The following is a 21,742-nucleotide window of genomic DNA, read 5'->3' on the forward strand; positions in this document are numbered from 1 at the left end:
GTAACATCCACTTCCTATTGAAAATATTTTTTTCTAGATTTAACAGAACCAAAATATATATGCAAAGTATTTTTATACTAAGGAAAGTAATATGGGCCAAAGTTGATGATATAAGTTTTAGGGCTTATGTAAGAGTTGTCTTGAAATCTGGATATCTTCAGAAATTTTGAGGACTTTCATTTTAAAAGTAAATGAAGCCAAATTTTAATTCTCTATGTTAAAAAGACAAAGTTTTTTTGTCATTGAGGTTTGGATGCAGTATCTTAAAGGTGAAATATTATTAATAACATTTACATTTAAACATTTGCATAAATAAGAAATACTATGTATAATAAATGGAATACCAAAAAAATGTTTTCTAGTCCCTTTTCTTACACTTTATGTTTCTTTAATTTCCTCAGGATTCTGTCACGAATCTGCTTGGTCTTCACACTGTAGACAATAGGGTTCATGAGAGGGGGAACCAACAGGTATACATTGGCCATGAGCACATGGACAATTGGGGAAGCATTCTGCCCATAGCGACGGATCATAGACAGCCCAATCATTGGTGTATAGAAAGTGAGTACAGCACAGATGTGGGAAATGCAAGTGTTAAGGGCTTTTATCCTCTCTGCTTTCGAGGCTATACTCAACACAGTGCCCAGGATGAGAATATAGGAAAGGAGGAGAAGCAAAGAATCCAGTCCCATGGAGAAGATGACCACCATGAGGCCATAGATGCTGCTGACCCAGCGGCTGGATACAGTTGTCTTTATGAGGTCCTGGTGCAGGCAGAAGGGGTAGGAGAGTATATTGATAACCCTATATTGAAGCCTTTTCAAGAGGAAGGAGGCTGGAAAGACCAGGGCTAAGGCTCTTCCAGCAATTGCCAAGCCAATTCCAACAACGACACTGTTGGTTAGAATAGTTGCATAGCGCAGTGGTTCTCGTATTGCTACAAAGCGGTCAAAGGCCATGGCCAACAGCACAGCTGACTCAATAATTGAGAAAACATGAATGAAGTACATTTGGATGAGACAAGCATTGAAAGGGATTTCCCGGGCTTGGAACCAAAACACACTGAACATGGTAGGTAAGGTTGTAGTAGAGAGGCCCAGGTCAGTGAGTGCCAGCATAGATAAAAAGTAGTACATTGGCTGATGGAGGGAAGACTCAGTTCTGATAATGAACAGGATGGTAATGTTTCCTGCAATAGAAGTGGCATAAACCAAGAATATAGGGATGGAAATCAAGCCATATCTGGTTTCAAGGCCTGGGAAACCAGTCAGAAAGAATCGAGGGTACAGGGTGGAATCATTGATGACAGACATTGTGCTGATAACGGCCCCTAAATCTGAAATGGGAATTAAGAACATGGAAAAGTAAAGTCAATGTCAACTCTAATAATGAACAAAGCTTAGATTTAATTTCCCTTCTGCTCATTATATTTAATTGCCACCTGTATTTGTTAACTAACCAATTAATTCTTTTGTTTCATTGCATATTTATTAAGAACATAATAAAGGAAATTGTTTAGTGCTAAAATAGAAGAGTCTATAATAAATGTCTTATATACTTACAAACTTGTGAATAGGAGCTAAATTAAATGTTAGCTTCATTCTTCAAACAATTTTTAAAACACAAGGTGCTATCTAAACAGAGAGGGTACTAAGCTTAACCAAGGAGCTCACAAAAAATTTATTGAAGGTGATTCTTGAATTAGATCTCAAATGATAGATATGTTACATGGAATCAAAAGGCTGTTAAATATTTCTTGAACTCATTGGTACCCATGCATGTTAATGAGGAACTAATGGAGCATAGATCTCCTTATGCCCAGGAAGTACCTTTCTAGGCTAATAAGCATGCCAAACACTATGGAAGGACCCACCATTACATGTAATGTTTTTTTTCCTACACATATACCACTATTGTTAAATGTAATTCATAAATTAGGCATAATAGATTAATAATGACTAACAATTAAATAGAACACTTTAAAAACTTGTTGTGATAAATGTTATTTAATGCAAATTATGTTTTTCTAAAATTTTTCATTTGTTATTTTTAGGCAAGATTGATGGAAAATAACAAAATTGCAGAAGTCAGAACTGTGGATAAGGGGAGAATATTGTGTTAATGTGTAAGCAAATGCTATAGGTACAGAGTGGATCTTCAGATGGGTGATGTAGCTAAATTTAAACAAAATAGATAAGAAATAAAAAAACACAACTTGTGAGGTTACTCTTACTGACTCTTATAGAACTTGATAAATATGTAATTAGCTTGATTTATATTGGTATCAACATAGAGTCAGTGTTAAAAATCTAAAATTTTTCAGGAAAAAGGCAGAAGAAGCCTTTAGCAAGTTATTATTATAATAAAACTGTGAGTGAAAGTAACTTCTATTAGTGAGTATTGTGACGGATATAGAGTTGTAAAGTTACAGACAGAGAAAATGAAAATGGATGGTACAGATCATGATGTTTAGAAATAAAACAACTGACTTATTTTATTGAAATTAGCCATTTGTTAAAACAGAATAAAAGACCTGCATAGAAACTAGGTAAACAAGTGAGTAAGATAAATCCAGTTAAGTTATGATAAGCATGAGATGTGTGTGTTGAGAGGAATTTGCTATACCGTGATAACTTTGTAAAGTCTTGTAAAGAAAGGATGGAAAAACATGTCACAGATGAACAGGAAGAGAAAGCAACATAGGAAGGCAGTGTCCAGTTGCAAGAAGAGTGGAGAGCTGCCTGAGCACCAAGCTGTCATTTACAAACTGAGCATGCTAGGCCCAAGCATGGTCAAACTTTTCAAAATTCCTATGCCCCATTTACTAAGCCATCCTCCTCCATCAATGCAATTTTCTCTGGCTAGTTTAATTATAACATAACTGATTAGATAATGCTCTACAGAGGTACCAGGAATTTTTCACAGTTGTTGTAATATCCTTATAAGATAGAAAAATAAAGAAAATAGAATAATTTATCTCCATATTATATTTATAAAGTGATGTATATGCTATAATAATATCACGTATTGGGAGATACTGATTTTTATACATTCCTTCACTTTCCTTGGTTTGATGTCATAAAATTCTGATCTCCTTTATTACTGAGTGATAAGAATAATCCCTTTGGCACCCATAATTATTTTCTTTCTTCCTTGTACCCACCCTCAATAGTTCCAATTGTCTTTAGTCTCTTTCTCAGGGAGGCATGCCAAGGTTCATCTCTTGGGTGATTCTCTTAATCCTTAGAAATGTTTTTGATTTAGAGGATTCAGTATTGTCTCACTATTGGTTATAGACATGAGCACCTGCTTTCAGTGGCTGCTCTTCTAAAGTCAGAAAAAGTCATATGGCAACTGTAATCTACTACTTCAAACAATTTTAGACAGATGACTAACCATCTTTGAACATAAAAATAAAGTAGTAGATATACCATTTTGTTAACATTTAAGATGTTTGAGCAAAATATATAAAATGCCCACAGAGCATCTGGTATTTGGATAGTTTGATCTCAAGTAAAGAAAAATATTGCTCAAGATGAGGGATAAATGTTAATCTTAAATGTGGCAGCCACAGACACTGACTCAAAGATACTGTGACCAGTAGCTCCAGGCAGGGTCAAGTAGAATTAAGTACTCATGATTTATGTGGAATGAGATAGAAGAGGTATTCAAAGCATCATTTGTACCACCCACTTCACCCATTTTGACATTTTAATCTTTACTTAGTTTTAGACAATAATATTTTTGGACAACAGTGATGTCAGTACTGAATTCCCATTGTAGAAACTACATTCTCTTGCCCTGCAGTTGTTTTTAGTAGTTTTCAAGGATAACAGTCTAGCAGGGTGTGATAGTAGCTATTTTATCCCTTTCACCTATTCCAGAGCAGTGATTTCACATAATCTAAGATCAGCAGAAACCCTCAACTTCCTTTCCATGTACTGAAACCTGTACGGATATAATGCATCAATCTTGTACCCACTATTCTTACCTCAAAGTCTTTGCCCAGGCACACCTGAGTCCTTAACTCAAACAGGCATTCACCTTGACTCAGACTGTCTGAGTTTCTAGTCTGTCAGTCTGAGGGATTCTCTGTAGGTATTGAAAGCTACTGAAGATTGGAATAAGAGAAGAATAAGACACACAGTGTGTCCTAAGGCATACAGATCTTTATGGAAATGCAGGTGCCTCGAGGCAAGGTTCAATGCCTTCTGTGACTCTAGAGCCTACACGAGGTATTTCGTGCCTTGGACATATTTGGCTATATCTAGTCAGTCACTTGTGTATTAAGGACGCTGACATTCTTGTCCCTCCTGACTAGTACACTCCCTCTAGCACATTTTTTCTGAATAAAAGCTCTGGGGAAAATAATTGATACCAAAGCTATTTATCCTCCTCAAGGGCAGATGGTGGGCATGTCAACCTAGTCTCTTAGATTTAGAAACAATTCAGGAGTGCCTGACAGATTGTTTGATGGAGAAAAACAATGGGCTTCATAATGCCTTTCTTGAAACCCTATTTAATAATATTGTGAAAAAAGTCTAGTCCTAAATATCATGTTTAATTCAATATTTCAAATACTCGAATGAGGCATATAAAATGAGATTATTTCTCAGTGATTTCTGTGAAGCAATCATAACCTGATATCCAAAGCTAGAAGAGCATAACACACAAAAATTAAACTTGTAATACCATTAGACTCCATGAAATTATTATTAAATTTAAACCTAATCATTATGAATATAATCTGTTAAACACACACACACACACACACACACACACACACACACACACACACACATACACACACACTGCTCCTGCTTCTTTTGTATTTGATTCAGTCATCAAAACTGTTTCTATCTTAAATTCAAAGGAACTTACTATTACCTTAAAAGGAGAGGATCATTTTATAATATAAATTGAGAAAGATATTTTGCTAAATTTAATGTTAATATATTAAACTAAAAATTCAAGATATTTTTTCTTTATTTAGTACCAAAAAAAGCTATAATAAACATCAATCTTACTTGGAAAATATAATAGTAAGACAATCTTCCCCACAGATAAAAAGAAGATGATAATATTAACTATGTTCAGCCCTAAAATATGTGCAGTGTTATTATTTTATATTTTCAATATAAATAGATGAGAAAAAGAAAGAAAAACACAGAAATCAGAGGAAAAATAACTTTATTATTATTCATAGGGAATATTAGTGAACTATTTGTAAATGAAAAAATCTTAATGAAAAGTCAGGAAAACTAGTACATTAATACATCAGTATTAAGAACATACAAGTTTTATATCTAAATCCATTTCTTAATGGTGGTAAGAAAAAAAATGAAGCCTCGGCTACATTGTGTATTCTAGCATCAAAAGTACAGAGGAAAGAGAAACTGATAAAGGATTAGTCAGACATTTACACTTATAACTTTAAATTTTATTGACATAAATATAAGACTATTTATAGAATCAAGAGACATATTATGTTTACAGATTAGATGTTGTAATATTATAAGAACAGTTAATCACTCCAAGTTCAAAATTTATAGAAAAAAATCACGGAAAACACAAATACAAAATAAATAGTTACACATATTTGAAGTTGAAATAGTGCTGAATTGATAGGTTGGTACTACCTACAGCAATGTTAATCAAGCAAATAAAGAAAAACATACATTGAAGCAGTACAGAGAGACCAATATTAGACCAAAATACAGAGGTATACTTACATTGCATGACACATCACTGAGCTTCTAGATTAATGCTTAATTAAATAGTTGGTTCTTAGTGAACTCTCCAGTTATATAAACTAAGCCTTCCTCTTATCTCACCATACACAAAAGTAAATTTTACCTATTTTTTATACCCAAATATGAAAAGTAGGCCATAAAATTTTCAAAAACCACATAGAAGAGTATGAACACCTGCAGAATTAATCATACAAGCTTCCCACTTATCTATTTCAAGCATATCCTCTACTGCCCACACTGAATCCAGTGAACAATTTTTCCTTTGCCAGCGTCATGATGCAAAGCTTGGCCAATAGAGAATGCTGACGAGACAGAGTAGGAGAAACGCTTCTGGACTTCTGCCCTAGTCTTGCTTCTACTATACAGAAACCAGACACAGGTGGAGCAGATACTCAGTGTCACTCCTCCCTCAATTTCAACCTTAGGCTTCCAGCTCAGCTCTTTTGACCCTGGCTGTCACTACTGTACTGGGTTTCTCAACTGTATTTGCTCTGCACACTAGAGGGCACATCTCTGGCTTACTAGTCAAAGTTGTGTCTTTCCCTATCCATCCCCCCACTATAAAAGGGGTCAGGTCCAAAAGGCAGTTCTGAGTTACAAAAAGTGAATCATTTATTCCCTGCAGGACTGGTTTTTTGTTTGTTTGGTTTTGGTTTTGTTGTGTGGAGTGGGCAGAAACTATTCATACTTCAATGGAATCTAAGCTATAATTTATCCTTCTTTGGATAGTCATTCTCCTTTAAAGCTAATTTACTATTTAGACTTACTTTATCCCCCTTACACATAATATCTGAAAGGTTAATGGTTAAGACACATAAAATATTTCCTAACTCTACAGAAATTACTGTGTAGGTGCTGTCTCCAAATTGGATCCCAAATGACATAACAAGGCAGATATTTCTTAAAGTGCACTAAAATAAAACATATATATATATATATATATATATATATATATATTTAAAATTAAGAATTTAGAAAATGTTATTCACTTATTTATTTATTATTTTTATTTGAGACAGTCTGTTTGACCCACAATCCCAACCTCATTCTACCTATCTTTCCCCTGCTGTGATGGAGTTATAGGCATGTGTGGCCATGCCAAGGATCTGAACTCAATTCCTTATGCTCACACAGCAAACACTTTACAACCCTAGTTCTCCTCTACCCTTCAGGTCATGTATATTGTTGTTTACATAGCCACAGTATTTAAAGCAATAGCTACCACAATACATATTTCATTTGTCCCCATACATTTGACTTGGATTGTGAAATTAGAGCTAAAATTTACTTTTGTGATTATGAATTGGGATAGACCAAACACATAATGTTCTGTTAATGGGTGGTTATGGTTCCATGCCCAAAATTGGCACAATTCAACTGATAAAAAAGTAAATATATGTGAAATAATCAAATATTGTCCATGAAAGTTATCCTAGGGAAGATGGAAAAGGAATCAAGTATCCGTAATAAAGTATTTGAAAACACACTAAAGACCCATACAGACTTGTAAAAAGAAAAAAGACTATTGTCAAATGGTACTGATTTCTCAATTTTTTTTATCATTGTTAACTACTGTAAACAGCTATTTTTCATAAGGAAAGGTACTATAATAATTTTATCATTTAAAAAATGTATATAGTTTTTTAAAATCTGAATTCCCATTACATTGTGTTTTCTATTATTAATCTCATAATAATCTTAGGTACAGAAAAGGACATAGTAATCATCACAATTTGGCTGTGAAAACCTAAGTGATATATTCATTTCAAATTAATTGAGACTGCATATTTAGGAAGTAAAATAATTAGTAATTTAGCCAGATTATAACCCAAGAACTATAGCATATACTTTCTATGTAATAAAACAAACACCTTTCCTAATAAATCCCAGGGCAGAAATCAGAGGATACAGTTACTTAAAACCTTCTACTTAATCTAAATTTGCGGAGAATTCCTAGACGAATCTGTTTTGTCCTCACACTGTAGACAACTGGGTTGAGCACTGGGGGAAGAAGCAGGTAGATGTCAGCCATGAGAATGTGTACTATGGGAGAGAGATGTTTTCCAAAGCGATGGACCATTGACACCCCAATAACTGGTACAAAGAAGATGAGCACCACACAGATATGGGAAACACAGGTGTTCAGTGCCTTTAGTCGCTCTTCACGGGATGCGATACTCAGTACTGCATTCAGAATAAGAGCATAAGAAATGAGTATGAAGACTGAATCCACACCTAGTGTAGCAATAACTACACACAGTCCATAGACACTGTTGATTCTGGCATTGGAACAGGACAACCTTAGAACATCTTGGTGTAAGCAGAAGGCATGAGAGAGGGCATTGATGCGGCAATAGTGATAGCGTCTCAGTAGCAAAGGTGTGGGCAGAACAACTCCCATGCTTCGTAGCAAGCAGGCCATACCAATCTTGCCAATCACACTGTTGGTGAGGATGGTAGAATAGTGCAATGGACGGCAGATTGCAACAAAACGGTCAAAGGCCATCGCCAGAAGCACTGAGGACTCCAGAAACGTGAATGTGTGGATGAAGAATAACTGAGCATAGCAAGCACTTGCGTGGATCTCTCGAACATCCAACCACAGCACAGTAAGCATTGTGGGAAGGGTAGACATAGACATACCTAGGTCTGTGAGAGCCAAGATGGACAAGAAGTAGTACATGGGCTGATGGAGTGAGGGCTCTATCCAAATAACAGAAAGAATGGTTACATTACCAATAAATGCTACCAAATATGCAAGGCAAAAAGGCACTGAGAGCCAAGAATGGGCATACTCCAGTCCAGGAAAACCCTTCAGGATAAACGTGGGCTCGGTAACATCACTGCTATTCCAGGCAAGCATAGTGAACATCAAGAGACTTGAAAGTTAAATGTCTTCTCATATTCTTCTTTATTACTCAATCAAATTTTTATCAGTACAAACCATGCCACCAGGAAAAAATATAAATATTCTCTACGTTCACTTTGGGAGAAAGAAGAAATTGCAGGTGGATATTATGTAATAAAATATTTACTGAAATTATAAAACATCAATAGTGTGTGCCCCATAAATAGAGTCACCTCTGACAAAAAACTTGACAGTACTTCATTGAGAACATTGGAAAAAATATATATATGACACATAAAAATACAGAAAGATTTACTCTATAATGTAAAGATGGAAACAGGGAAAATTTAGAGTAAAAGCATAAAGATTTTCAAAACTTCCTCAGAAATGCACTTGAGTAAGTTGTCAGTCCACAACCAGGAAAGACAACTGAATTGCCCCATGACTGTAGTACAGTTCTCTTCAAATTAATCTTTGTTTCACATAGCAGTATGAATCTATAAGTCCTTCTAATGGTGGCTTTCTGTATGTTCTCTCACAAAATATAAAAGTAATGTATTTAACATCATTGTTTCTTATGCCTTAAAAGAGTAAAAGAGATCTGTCTCTTTGCTGTTATTCATTGAGAGTGGGGGGAGGGGAAACAAAAGAGAGGGAACAGAGACTGAGAGAAAGAAAAAAGAGTCAGAGAGAAGGAGAGAGTCTGTAAAGATCAAACCTGGGAATTTGCATGTGCTAGGAAAGCAGCCTACCATTAACTACACTGTCCAGCTCTTAGGATTTTTTTTTTTTTTTTTTTTTTTTTTTTTGCAATACAATTCAGTTCTACATATCAGCCACGGATTCCCTTGTTCTCCCCCCTCCTGCCCCCCTCACCTTTCCCCAGCCCCCCCCCCCCCATTCCCATCTCCTCCAGGGCAAAGCCTTCCCCACAGACTGAGATCAACCTGGTAGACTCAGTCCAGGTAGGTCCAGTCCCCTCTTCCCAGGCCGAGCCAAGCAATCCTGCATAGGCCCCAGGTTTCAAACAGCCAACTCATGATTTCTTGATTTACTGTTTTATCTTTTAGAATATTGCTTATAACTTTTAACAGAACAGTCAATACAAATATTAAGTAATGCATTTGCACCTACTATGAACACACAGGAAGCCCCGAAATACCGCAGCAGCTCAGCTTCTCTGTCATTTCTCCTTATAGATCCTACCTCTGAGTCTGGTAAATCAGCCCTGGCATAATGGGAAAACTGTTCCAAATGAAACTTTCTCATTCTCCAATGAAACTCCAACTGTCCAGCAGTGATGCTTTATTATCCTAGTTATATTTCATTATAAATTTATCTGATTACACTTCATTAAAAGTTCATACTTATTTTTAATTTCTCCTCTACAATCTATCATGTGACAACAAAAGACCGAGGTCATGTAACTTGTACCTCAAAAAAGGATTTAAGTTACAATCTAGCCAGATTCTCACATGATGAGAATTTCTCTAGTTTCTCCAAAGTCAAGTTTTCCCTCTTCCTCTGTGTTAGAATCAGCCCTGCTTCTCCAATCCAGCCCTGAGCAGTGAAATTGCACTTTAACTGGGCCCGTGGGCTTAAATAAAGCAATCTGCTCACCTGCCTAGAAGAACAGTTACTTTTATGTATCTACAAAGAAATGTCTACTGAAATCTCTGACTTTATTCTTTTCCTCACTCAGAAAGTTTTGTTGTCTTCTCTATTTTTCAACTGAGTTCATGAAAACAACCTAGACATAAGCATCAACATATGTAGCACACAACAACAAATATACAAATGTGCTTGCACACACAGATATACATGTACACACACACACACTCATACACACACACTCATACACCTAGTGTTTTAGGCACAATGGGGAAATTTCTCTGATTCCATGCCAAAAAAAAATTTCTATGAAAATTCTTTCAACCTGAATAAAAATTATATTTTCTTTAACTTTCAGACATTTCTGGAAATAAGGTAGATTATGATTTTGTAGTTGTCTTGCTCCTGCTCTTAGTCACCTTTTTGCTAATTTCAATGTTTGAAAATTTTAGTTTTGGATCTGTCTGTATACTGAACTGAAGAATATAACAGAGAGTAATATCCTTCTTTATACTTTTAATTTTTGTGGGTCATGTATGCAAAGCATGAAGCACAATGCATATTATATATATATATATATATATATATATATATATATATATATATATATATATATGATTAGTAGAGTCAAGAAAATTATCCTATAACCTTCCACAGATGATGACTTTTGGGTGTATATGTGAATGATAAGAATATCTAAGATCTATTCTCCCACCAAATTGGTACAAATATGTACATTATTTGTTATAGTTCTTATGATGTCTATTAGATTTCTATTCTTATGCAAGTTTTACCCTTTGACTTATTTCTTCCCATTTAATATCCTTGGCTATCTGTATTGATGGTGTTGTACTCCGTGTGTATAGTTTTGATTTATTATCCATTCATCTGTCATGCCTTTCATTAGTGCCTTGACCCCCCTATTGTTGCCCTTTCTAGAATCATTTTATTCTATTTTTCATTTATTTTGAGTCATTGCTTTGGTTCATTTTGGAGTATGGGTACAATTTTTTTTATATCTAAGAGTCTAATAGTTCTAGTGAAGAGTAAAAAGCATATACATTAAGCATAGACTCACAATTAACATTTACACTTTTTTTTACAAACTCACATATAACGTATCATCATATACTTATGTATACTTCTTACTTACATACTTCTTATAAGCTTATTATAGGACTACCTTAGATATTCTTAAAGAAACTCTGTAGACTACCTTAGCAAAGATATTTATATGGGTACAATTTAATTACATTGAGATTGAGAAATGATAGCAAGCCACTAGGAGTAATGACCACTGTTCGTGATAGAGGCAAAGGGAAAAGACTCATATCACATACTAACCTCATTGCATAATCAAGGGAAAACTACTGAGGACAAGATGATTTTTGTAGTCTTCCAGTCATCATAGCTGTAATCTTTGATAATCATTTTTCAATGGCAAGTCTGTCTAAAATTGCTGAAATAAATAGAGAGGAATATTATGATGTGTCACTCATTCAACAACTGTCCACAAATTGACAACACTGCCTAAATTATACATTTACTTTATAATTATCTTTGTCTCTAGAAGTATATGTTAATATATAAAATACTAAAAATCCATCCACTATTTATTTGCAATGAAAAAATAAAAACTTACCTGAGGTTTGTGCATAAGACAACTGCATCATTAGGACACATTAGTAAGCCACCATTAGCCCATTTCCCAAATAACTAACCATTGCATTTATTTCTTTCTGACTAAACTTTGCATTGTAGATAGTTATATAGTCTTTATGTTTCTACTTCTGTGTCTGCCTTTTCCATTGTCCCTTTTCATTTACACTTTGACGGTCCTAATCGTCTCGGTTCTGTTTCCTATTGCTATTTCTATTTGGGTCTTTATCTAGATTTATGTCTTTTCAGCTTGTAATTCTGTTTCCATTTCTTCTTTGCCTTTGTCTCCTCATTATTATTATTTTTATTTCTATTTTAGCTCTTGCTTTCTTTGGTTTTTATCCCCCACCTGAGAAGAGTTCAGTCTGTACCAATTACAGATATCCTTTAATTCTGGAAGACTTGAAGCTTTAGTTATTTCCCTATCTTTATAAATACTCCTCATCTCTCCTCGGGTAGAACACTAGGGATTATTTTTTAAAATCTGCTAGATCCCCAGAAGGGAAATGATGCATGCAGCATTTGTTCATCAGTTTGATTAAAGCACAGAACTGCAGTCCTTGAATGCATCCCTGCTGCCATCTATGGTCCCAAGTCCTTCCTTCACATGCAATAGTTTTCTTTTCTATTTTTCAAATAAGCTTAAGAAAGTGAGTTCCTTATGTTTACTTTTTAACTTTTAAATTATATTTTAAAATTTTTCTTTTAATTAAAATATAATTACAGCATTTTCCTCTTCCAGCTCCTTCCTTCCTCCAACCCTTCCCATGCCCTCATTCTTTCACAATTTTTATCTCTTTTCCTTTATTACTGATATATATATATATATATATATACACATTTGTATGCAAAAAATGAATGAATGAATACACCCTTTTGAGTTCATTTAGTCTAGCTTGTATGTGCATTTTTATACGTTTTTAGGGATGACCACTTGGTATTAGATAAAGAATTAGGAAGGTCATCCTTGAGGAAGACTATTTCTCCCAATCTCAGCAGTCATCATTGCCTATCACTCTTCATCTGGAAATGGGGTCTTATGAGATCACTTCCAGACACACTGGCATGTCAACTGGTGTTGATCACTATTCAGGTCTTGTTCAAGCAGACATATTTTTGATATTTCACAAAGTAGCTTTACATCATATCTAGAAGATAAAACCTTGTAGAAGAATTCTTGGACCTCAAGCTGTGATTAAGAACGAAGATACACATAACAAAACAGTCTATTATGTTATATTTATATATACTTGTACATACACATACATTGTGTGTGTGTGTGTGTGTGTGTGTGTGTGTGTGTGTGTGTGTGTGTGTGTGAATGTCTGTGTTTGTAACAAATATAATCAAAGAAAAAGACTATCAACATGAGAATGGTAAGGATATGAGAGGGGTTCAACAGTATTTGGGAGGGGATGGGGGGGAGGGAGATAATTCTATTTCAATTAAAAACTTTAAGATTTTTTAAGAAGAATCATGGTAGTGAAATCCAGTGCTAAGCTTCCTTGCTGACAACATATTCAGGGGACAAAAGTTCATCTTCATCTTCACAGTGCGAATTTCAGGTCATGACCTGTCAGTACATTCTTGATTTTCTTACATCCTTGTCCTAATTTTTTTTTTTTTTTTTTTTTTTTTTGGTTTTTCAAGACAGGGTTTCTCTGTGTAGCTTTGCGCCTTTCCTGGAACTCACTTGGTAGCCCAGGCTGGCCTCGAACTCACAGAGATCCGCCTGGCTCTGCCTCCCGAGTGCGGGGATTAAAGGCGTGCGCCACCACCGCCCGGCCTTGTCCTAATTCTTTATGTCTTTATAAATCCCAGAAATATCTTATGATTCTTACCTAGATTTGAAGTGTATAATTTTATTAAGAATATATTTAAATATGGAGAAATGCCATATTTAGATCAGATATTCTAATACAAGAACATATACTTCAATGTATTAAGTTATTCAATTTTTCTCAGGAATTTTACATGTTTGTGCATAAAAATTTCATATCTTACATTAGATTCATCCTTAAGTATTTGACAGTAATTTTTAATAATATAAATAACCTTATTGTAGCTGGAAGTTTTTCTGTGTCCTGCCCAGCCATGTGGTCCCTCAGCTGCTCATAAAATAATCTTTCAGAAGCTTATATTAATTATAAATAACAGCAATTTCCAGAATTTAAAATCCTGAATCATGACATGACTCTGGCAGAATTCAAGTTTATCTGATACATGGAATACTTGCACTAAATGTGAAGTCAAGCTGTAGGCCTTGCATACATCCTGCTTCATAAACGAGTCTGTCAGATATGCTAAGCCTGTAGGCCAAAGATGATGCTCCAGCCCTAGTGTTGCAGAGAAACCTTGTGTGGCTGTCCAGGAAGCTGGCTGTTTCTGTCATAACTCACAGTTTTTGGAAGTTGCTTGTTTGCAAATTCCTGTTTTACTAGGTAATATTATTTCCTTCTTGGGTCTCTAAGGGAGTTGAAGATTAGAATAGTTGTAGTTATAGTTTTCCTTGTTAAGAAATTCAGAAAAGAAACTCATTAAGAGATGTTATGTTATAAGTTTGAAAGACATCATAAGATAGTTTTCTGTTGGTAATACAAGATAGGATAGAAAGTGAATTAGGTACATTATGGACTCACCAAAATAGGATAGATAATGGAATTATTTTTGCTGAATTTGTCAAATACAAATGGACTAGACATTGCTGATGTATTTATTGCTTGTATATATTATATACAGTTATTGTACTTATTGTATATAGTTTTTCTTATATTAGTTATAACTTTTTCATTATTTTTTATTTTTTATTAGACAAAAAAAGAGGAAATGTGGTCATATTTTATTTGTGCTGAAATGTGGTGATATTTTATTTGTGCTTTAATAAATAAAGCTTGCTTGGAGATCAGAGGAAAAAGCCAGCCACAACACAGAAATCATGCAATGTTAGCACACGCCTTTAATCCTATCGCTTGGCAAGCAGGATCTCTGTGTGTTCAAGGCCACACTGGAAGCAGAGCCAGATGTGGTGGTACACACCTTAAATTCCAACACCAGTTAACCATGAAGGTCTGGAGGTCTGTATAGACAAGAAGTGACAAAGCTTGGCAGCAAAAGGAAATGATGTAGCTGGACAAAGAGAGCAAATCAGATGGCACAACAGCAAGGCATATAGGAGTGGATAGACAGGAAGTAACTCATATTTGGAAGCTGCAGAGTTGGTGAGGTAAGGTTAGCTTTGGCTTTCCCTATTTCCCTGACCTCTCCCAGGCTTTCACCCTATTTAATAAGACCATTTAGAAATTCATCTACACCATATAAATTATATTTTTCCAAGTTTTTACTATATAAGTGTAAAAATAAAGGCAATACATAATAGCAGTTTTATTTTGGAAGAAACCCTATATTTATGTTTATTTTTCATTTTATTTTTGAGATTATAGAATTAAGATAATTCTCCCTCTCCTCCTTCCCTTCAGAACTGCTCATATGCTTCTCCTTCAAATTATAGTCTTTTATTTTATGGTTATTGCATGCATATATGTATAGGTGTATTTGTATGTATTTGTGTATGTATATCCACATATATATTAATATAACCTACTCAGACATATATTATTATTTGTGTGGAAATTTTCAAGGCTGATCATTTGGCACTGGAGAAACAATTGGTGTGCTCCTCTATTAAGTGATTGAGAGATTCTTCAGGCATTAGTGGGTATCTAATTAAACCTCCAAAAGTAATGTGAGCTTCCTTCTTTCCTTTTTCTAGTATTGATCTTTCATTATATTTATTGCTTTATTTAATTAGCTAAGCTCTTTAGTAGAGTAGAATGATATAAAATATTGTCGTCTTTCTGAATATAGGGAAAGTTTCCGATATTTTACTATGAAATATGTTCCCTAGACTTTTCACAACTTCCTCTATTAGAGAATAGGCTCACCTTCCTCTGTTCATAATAAAGTTATCTATCAAGATCAGATACCAAATTCCATAACCTTACTTTGCAACTGTTGAGATTCATAATTTTATGATCATCATGATTCTCTTTGTTATTCAGTTAGTGTGACTAGTGGTAAGATTTGATCTGTTGATATTTTGCTTGGAAATGTTTGTATCACCATTTTTTAGTGCGAATGGCCTGAATGTGTTCTTTAAGGGCTGGAGAGATGGCTCAGTGAGTAAGAGAATGGCCTGAAATGTTTCTTTATTTACACAGTGTATTGGTCACTTGTCTCATTGCTGTGACCATGTATCTGACAAACCAACTTGATGAAAGGAGAATTCCCTTTGGCTCACAGGTTAAAAAGTGCTGCAGTCCCATCTTGACAGGAAAAAACATGTTGACAGGAGAAGTCGGGGGCTAGGCATGCTCATACATAGTCTGTCTCAAACAGAGAGTGAGAGGAAAGTGGAGCCAATCTGTAAAACCTCAAGGCTCACCCCCACTGACCTACTTCCCCTAGCAAGACTCTACACCCTAATGGTTCTACAGTTCTTCCAAACAACATTGTCAGCTAGAGATAAAGTGTTTAAACACGTGAACCAAAGGGAGCATTTCATACTCAAAATGTACCACTAGCTTGCTATGTTCTGTTTTAAATCACGTTGAGCTCAGAATAACTTAGGAGGCATTTCTATCCCCCGTTCACAACATTTTACACATATTTTTGTGACTTCTTTATTAAACAACTGTCTAAAATATTTTCATTCTAAGTTTGATATTTAATCATTATACATAAGCCAGGTCTCTTTTTTGTTGGTTTTCAAACTATTTATAAAAATATATATTTAAAGGTTGTAGTGTAAACATCATAGAGCTATTTGGATTTTCAGTTTATAGACTTGCCTATTTTTAAATCCTAGTTTTCCAGGAATACATGTCTGTATATCCATTTTAGTATTTATTTGGCACCTTCAGGACATTTTACCATCCAAAGTAGTATCAAGGTATCTTCTTTTTCCATAACAAGTAGTGGTTTTATACACACACTCTGTTTTTGATATATAATCTACATATCTTTGATAATTTCATTCATGTGCACAATGTGTTTTGATCATATTCACTTCCATTTTCCCCTTTAACCCCTCCCAGATCCTTCTATGTCCCTTTCCGCTCCATGGATGTTTTCATCTGTCTGTTTGTTTGTTTTAATGGAGAGAGTTTATTTTAGTTCACAGTTCCAGGTTACATAGCAGGGTAGTCAAGGCAGCAGGAACTTAAGCACATCACATCCACAGTCAAGAGAAGAGCGAAATGAGAGGCTGCATGCTAACTCAGCTCAGCTCCCTTTTATACACTTCAGAAACCAAAAGTGAGAGTAGCTGCCCACTTTTCAGCTGATCTTCACAACAATGAACATCATCAAGACAGTCTCCCACAGATATGCCCACAGGCCAGCCTGATCTAGGCAATCCTCCACTGAGACTCTCTTGTCAGGTGATCCTAGATTGTGCTGACAATAAAACTAACCTTCACAATGGCCCTTGCTGCCATCCCTTAACTTCCATTTAGGTTGGTTGGGCCAACAAGGCAGGTCTTCACACCATGAGATTTGTCATTTTTTTATCTTGGAGGAAGAGTATGGTGTCTTGGAGGGGACCATGGAATCTACATGGAGTTTGGGAGTTATGGAATCCCAGCTTCAGCTTCTTAGATGATGAGGTGGTGCAGGAAGTGTTTGGAAATAAGAATCTGGTTCCCAAACACTTTTATGTCTAATTAGTGACGCCTATATGCACACAGATATGGGGCTATACAAGGGGACACTGTTAACCTACTAGGGGCCATACCTCTAAGGAAAACTGACTGCCTCATCTTTAGAAGCCATCAAATGTTAATAGCTCCTCAGCTAGGTGTGGCAGCACATGAGCCCCTCCTCCTTAATGCTAGAATGTTGACCAACTTAATCTCGCACAGATCTTGTGGAGGCACCCACAGTTACCATGAATACATGTGAGCAAAACTCCTATCGTGTTCAGATGTACCACAATCCTCCCAGACCTCTGGCTCTTACAGTATTTCTACCTTCCTCTTCCTTGATGTTCTCTGAACTTACAGGGGGGAGAGTATGGGATAAGGATGACTTTATTCATGACTTATCAATCTATGGATATGTATTCTCAGTATCTTGACTGCTTGTATGCCTCTGTAAATATCACTATAGTTATTTCTAAATGTAGTGGTTGTGGCATGAAATCCTTAGGACAGAAGTCCTGAGAAGGACCTGCATTGATTTGATGTGCTCAGATCCCCACATCATTTCCAATTAACGAGGAAGAGAGTAAGTGTTAACTTCTAGTAACCAGTTTGGGAAAGTGATAATCCTTCTACAGAAGATTTACTCTTGTGTTTCAAAGCTACAGATTGTCCTTCCTGAGACTTTGATCTTAGCCTAGTAAACTTGTCTTATCTGGACATTTACCTATATCTACATTTCAGTGGCAAAAAAAGTTATTTGCCAGAATTAGTTATTTATTTCTACCTTCTGAGATAAATGGGAGCTTGGATGTTTTCAACTAAGTATACTGGCTTTTACATATGCTGTGCAATTGAGTTGTTAATCATCCCAAATTTTCAGTTATCTGTAGCATGAATCTTAAAAGTTCTTACTAATAAAATCAAACCTGAGGCCAGTTATTGGGGTGAAATGCTGGAAGATCAGAGAAACAGAACAAGTCACAGCTTCCTCACCTGGCCAATTCCTCAGGTGATCCTGTTTCCTCAGACTGGATGCCTCTCTGTGTCCCATCCCAATGGCTCTCAGCTGAACTGCTGCTTGAAAGCCTGGAGCTTAACCAGCTAAAAGCTTAACCAGCCAAATGCTTCTAGTTTTTGGTCCTCACACCTTATATATCTTTCTGCTTTCTGCCTCACTCCCTGGGATTAAAGGCTCGCTTTCTGGGATTAAAGGCGTGAGTCACCATGCTTGGCTGTATCCTTGAACACATGGATTTCTGACTCTGGAATGTTAGGATTAAAGGTGTGAGTGCCACCATTTTCTAGCCTTTGTATCTAGTGGCTGTTCTGTCTCTGACCCCAGATAAGTTCATTAGGGTACACAATATTTTTGGGAACACAATACCACCACAGTTATCTTTCCATGAAGCATGACTGAAACTCACATAGTATTCCACACAGCATCAAAGCTGATCAAAGGATCTAAGTTTCAGTAAAGAAAATGTAATGGATGGATACTTCCAGTGTTCTCTTGCTTGCCTAGAACAGAATGCCTTCAACTTTCTACTTGAAACTTCATTTAACCTGAGAAAGTTTAATGTGATACAGTGTCTATAGGCATATAAAATAAGTATAAATATTAAACATTTACTGAAGAGTAAATCAAAAAGTAACTTGTTTCAAAAACTATATACATACAAGTTCATTCATTGTATATCAAAGATGAAGGCAACTTTGCATGTAACTAATATGCTTGTTTGTTTTTATATAAAGAATTAATTCTTGAGTGAGTATTTGATGCTGTAAGGCATGGAGAATACTTAATACTTTTCAGGGTTGGTGAGTAGGGTTGGCAGTAGAACAATAAAGTTTAGACTCAGGATTCTCTTTTGGAAGATAAAAAAGGGGAATAGATAGGATAGGATAACAAGGTAGATTATTGTATCTAGTTGTAAAATAAATCAGTAACTATTAGCTTTAGATAATTTGCATTGGTATGGATTCTTGAATATTGATACAAATATAAAATTATTTTCTATTTCCGTTTAAGATAATTTGTGTATTGACAAACACAAAACTATATTTGTCATATTGTACATATGTTCCTACTCCTGTTTGAAATATTTTGTATATTGATACAAATGTATAATTATACTTATCATACTATAGGTATGTTCTAAGTCTGTTTGAGATATTTTGTATATTGATACATATAAAAGATACTGCTGTCATATTACACTATACATTTTTATCTCTGATTAAGATATTTTGATTATTGTCATAATTCGAGGTCATTTTTCTTATACTGTACATCTGTTTACAGATTGTTTACTCTTAATATGAAGCCTTAGTCATTAAGTTATTTAGGTAGATAAGATTTACAGACTAATAATCACCCATGCTTGTCATATTTATAATTATGCTAGTTAAATTTTCTAGATATATAGAAATATATGTCAGATGGATAGGTTATCTTCAAACACTTCTTAGACCTAGAGAATATGGCATTTAAATGTTTTAATAACTTAGAATTCTGTTGACATGAGACACAATTGCTCCTGGCAGCACTGATCTACTCTTGAGAGAATGTTGTGCATTAAGGACACTCCATATGGAAATTTGTCTTCTTCTTGGCAAAAAATGGCCTATTGGGCAAAGAACTGCCCTTATCTTGGCTGCTGACAGTATGCACACTGTCCTTTCTGGACAAACAGGACACAAGGAAAAGTGACTGCTGAACCTTGCCAAGACAGGGTAAGATGGTCTTTCAAAATTGCTGCATCTTAAAATGGTCTGTGAGATATTCTAGGCCTGTAACCAAAAGTGGATGAACCAGCAGTGCTGAGAAACACTGGGTGACTGTCCAGGCTGCCAGCTGTCTCTGTCAATTCTTGCAATTTTTCAGAAGTTGCTTGCTTACATTTCTTCTTTACTCGGGTAATATTATTTTCTTTCTCAGGTCTTTGATGGGGTTGAAAACTAGATATTACAGTTATAACCCTCTCATATCTTAGCTAAGAACATATGAGATACCAGAGTTAGATTCTTCAGGATAGGACAGCTATTGGAGTAATCTCTGTAATTTGCAATTTACCTATGGTCTGGACATTTAGCATATGTTTGTTGTTTGATGCTATTCTTGTTGGTTCTATTTCCATTTTTATTTATGTGATTACCTTTCCTTTCTCCTGGAAATACTTAATAATAATTCCTATTGTATACAGTTTTATATTAGGTTTAGACTTTCTTATTTAGATAAAAAGGGAAGATGTAGTGGGTCTTCATTCCACCTATGACCTTGGAGTACCAGCCCATAGGGTGTGGCCTCTTAGCTAGCTTAAGACCTGAGGAGCACTTACAAGGGCCCCTTCTCTCTCGTTCTTCAATGGTGGAGATTGACTCAGGTGATAGCAAATTGGAAGCAGATTGGGACCAGCTTTCAGCCTTCCAGGACACTGTGACAGATTTGCCTTATCCTGTGTTAGTGAATTGTTCTCCTCAATATAATCCTTTAATAAATAGTTCCTTTGTCAGTTATCTGTGGACTTTCTGCATTAAAGTATTTTATTCCATAATCATTAATGCTGAATATACCACTTTATATAAACAAACAGTAAAAAAAAAATAGAAGAGGTATGGTTAGGACAACTTTTAAATTTGGAATTTGTGTCTTAATCTGAAGCCAAAATTCATCAGAAAAAAATTTTTATGAAATTCATCAGAAATTTAAACAACAGTTTACCAAATAGTCTAACAAAATGTGATTCACATATATACTCATTTCTTAACACTGAAGAATAATGTTAGAAAAATATGAGAACCTTTATTTTCTATCAATAAACCATTGTGTTTCCTTAAGAATAGAAAACTTTACACAGAAAGAAACACATCTAGAGCTCAAATCAGAGCTGAGGTCCTGCAGTGTTATTGGAATTGTACAGCAGAACAGAACGCCCAGTACAAAGTGTGGTCACTGAGTGTTCAGAATCAAGGCTGTAGTGAAGTCACATGCTGCAGCACAGTAATCACTAAGGAAATGCCTACAGGTTCATTCTGAATTTTATTTTAAATTATGATTTGACTATTGAATGTTCAGAAATTGTTGCTATTGCCATTTTCTTCAGTCCTCACATGTAGCTGTGCAGCATGACCGAGTCCTAGAATTTAGCAATGGGGACCTAGATGCCTCTGGA

The 21,742-nt window shown here is 35.3% G+C and overlaps 2 protein-coding genes across 2 annotated transcripts; both read right to left on the minus strand.

Moving 5' to 3' along the window:
- Nucleotides 1-371: 371 nt before the first annotated feature.
- LOC128123926 (olfactory receptor 51G2-like) lies at nt 372-1,313 on the minus strand. The gene has a single exon (XM_052760197.1). It carries the CDS (start codon nt 1,311-1,313, stop codon nt 372-374), a length of 942 nt encoding a protein of 313 aa, XP_052616157.1.
- A 6,355-nt stretch (nt 1,314-7,668) lies between these two features.
- On the minus strand, nt 7,669-8,616 carry LOC128095386 (olfactory receptor 51L1). Its single transcript, XM_052714267.1, has one exon. The coding sequence runs from the start codon at nt 8,614-8,616 to the stop codon at nt 7,669-7,671; it is 948 nt and encodes a 315-aa protein (XP_052570227.1).
- Nucleotides 8,617-21,742: the final 13,126 nt, after the last annotated feature.

Source organism: Peromyscus californicus, unplaced genomic scaffold (assembly GCF_007827085.1).
Source record: "Peromyscus californicus insignis strain IS unplaced genomic scaffold, ASM782708v3 Scaffold_4__1_contigs__length_199733344, whole genome shotgun sequence".
Taxonomy (NCBI): Eukaryota; Metazoa; Chordata; class Mammalia; order Rodentia; family Cricetidae; genus Peromyscus; species Peromyscus californicus.

Excerpts from the sequence above, each read along its gene's own strand:
- LOC128123926 (XM_052760197.1), bottom strand. The coding sequence starts at position 1,313 with ATGTCTGTCATCAATGATTCCACCCTGTACCCTCGATTCTTTCTGACT.
- LOC128095386 (XM_052714267.1), bottom strand. The coding sequence starts at position 8,616 with ATGCTTGCCTGGAATAGCAGTGATGTTACCGAGCCCACGTTTATCCTG.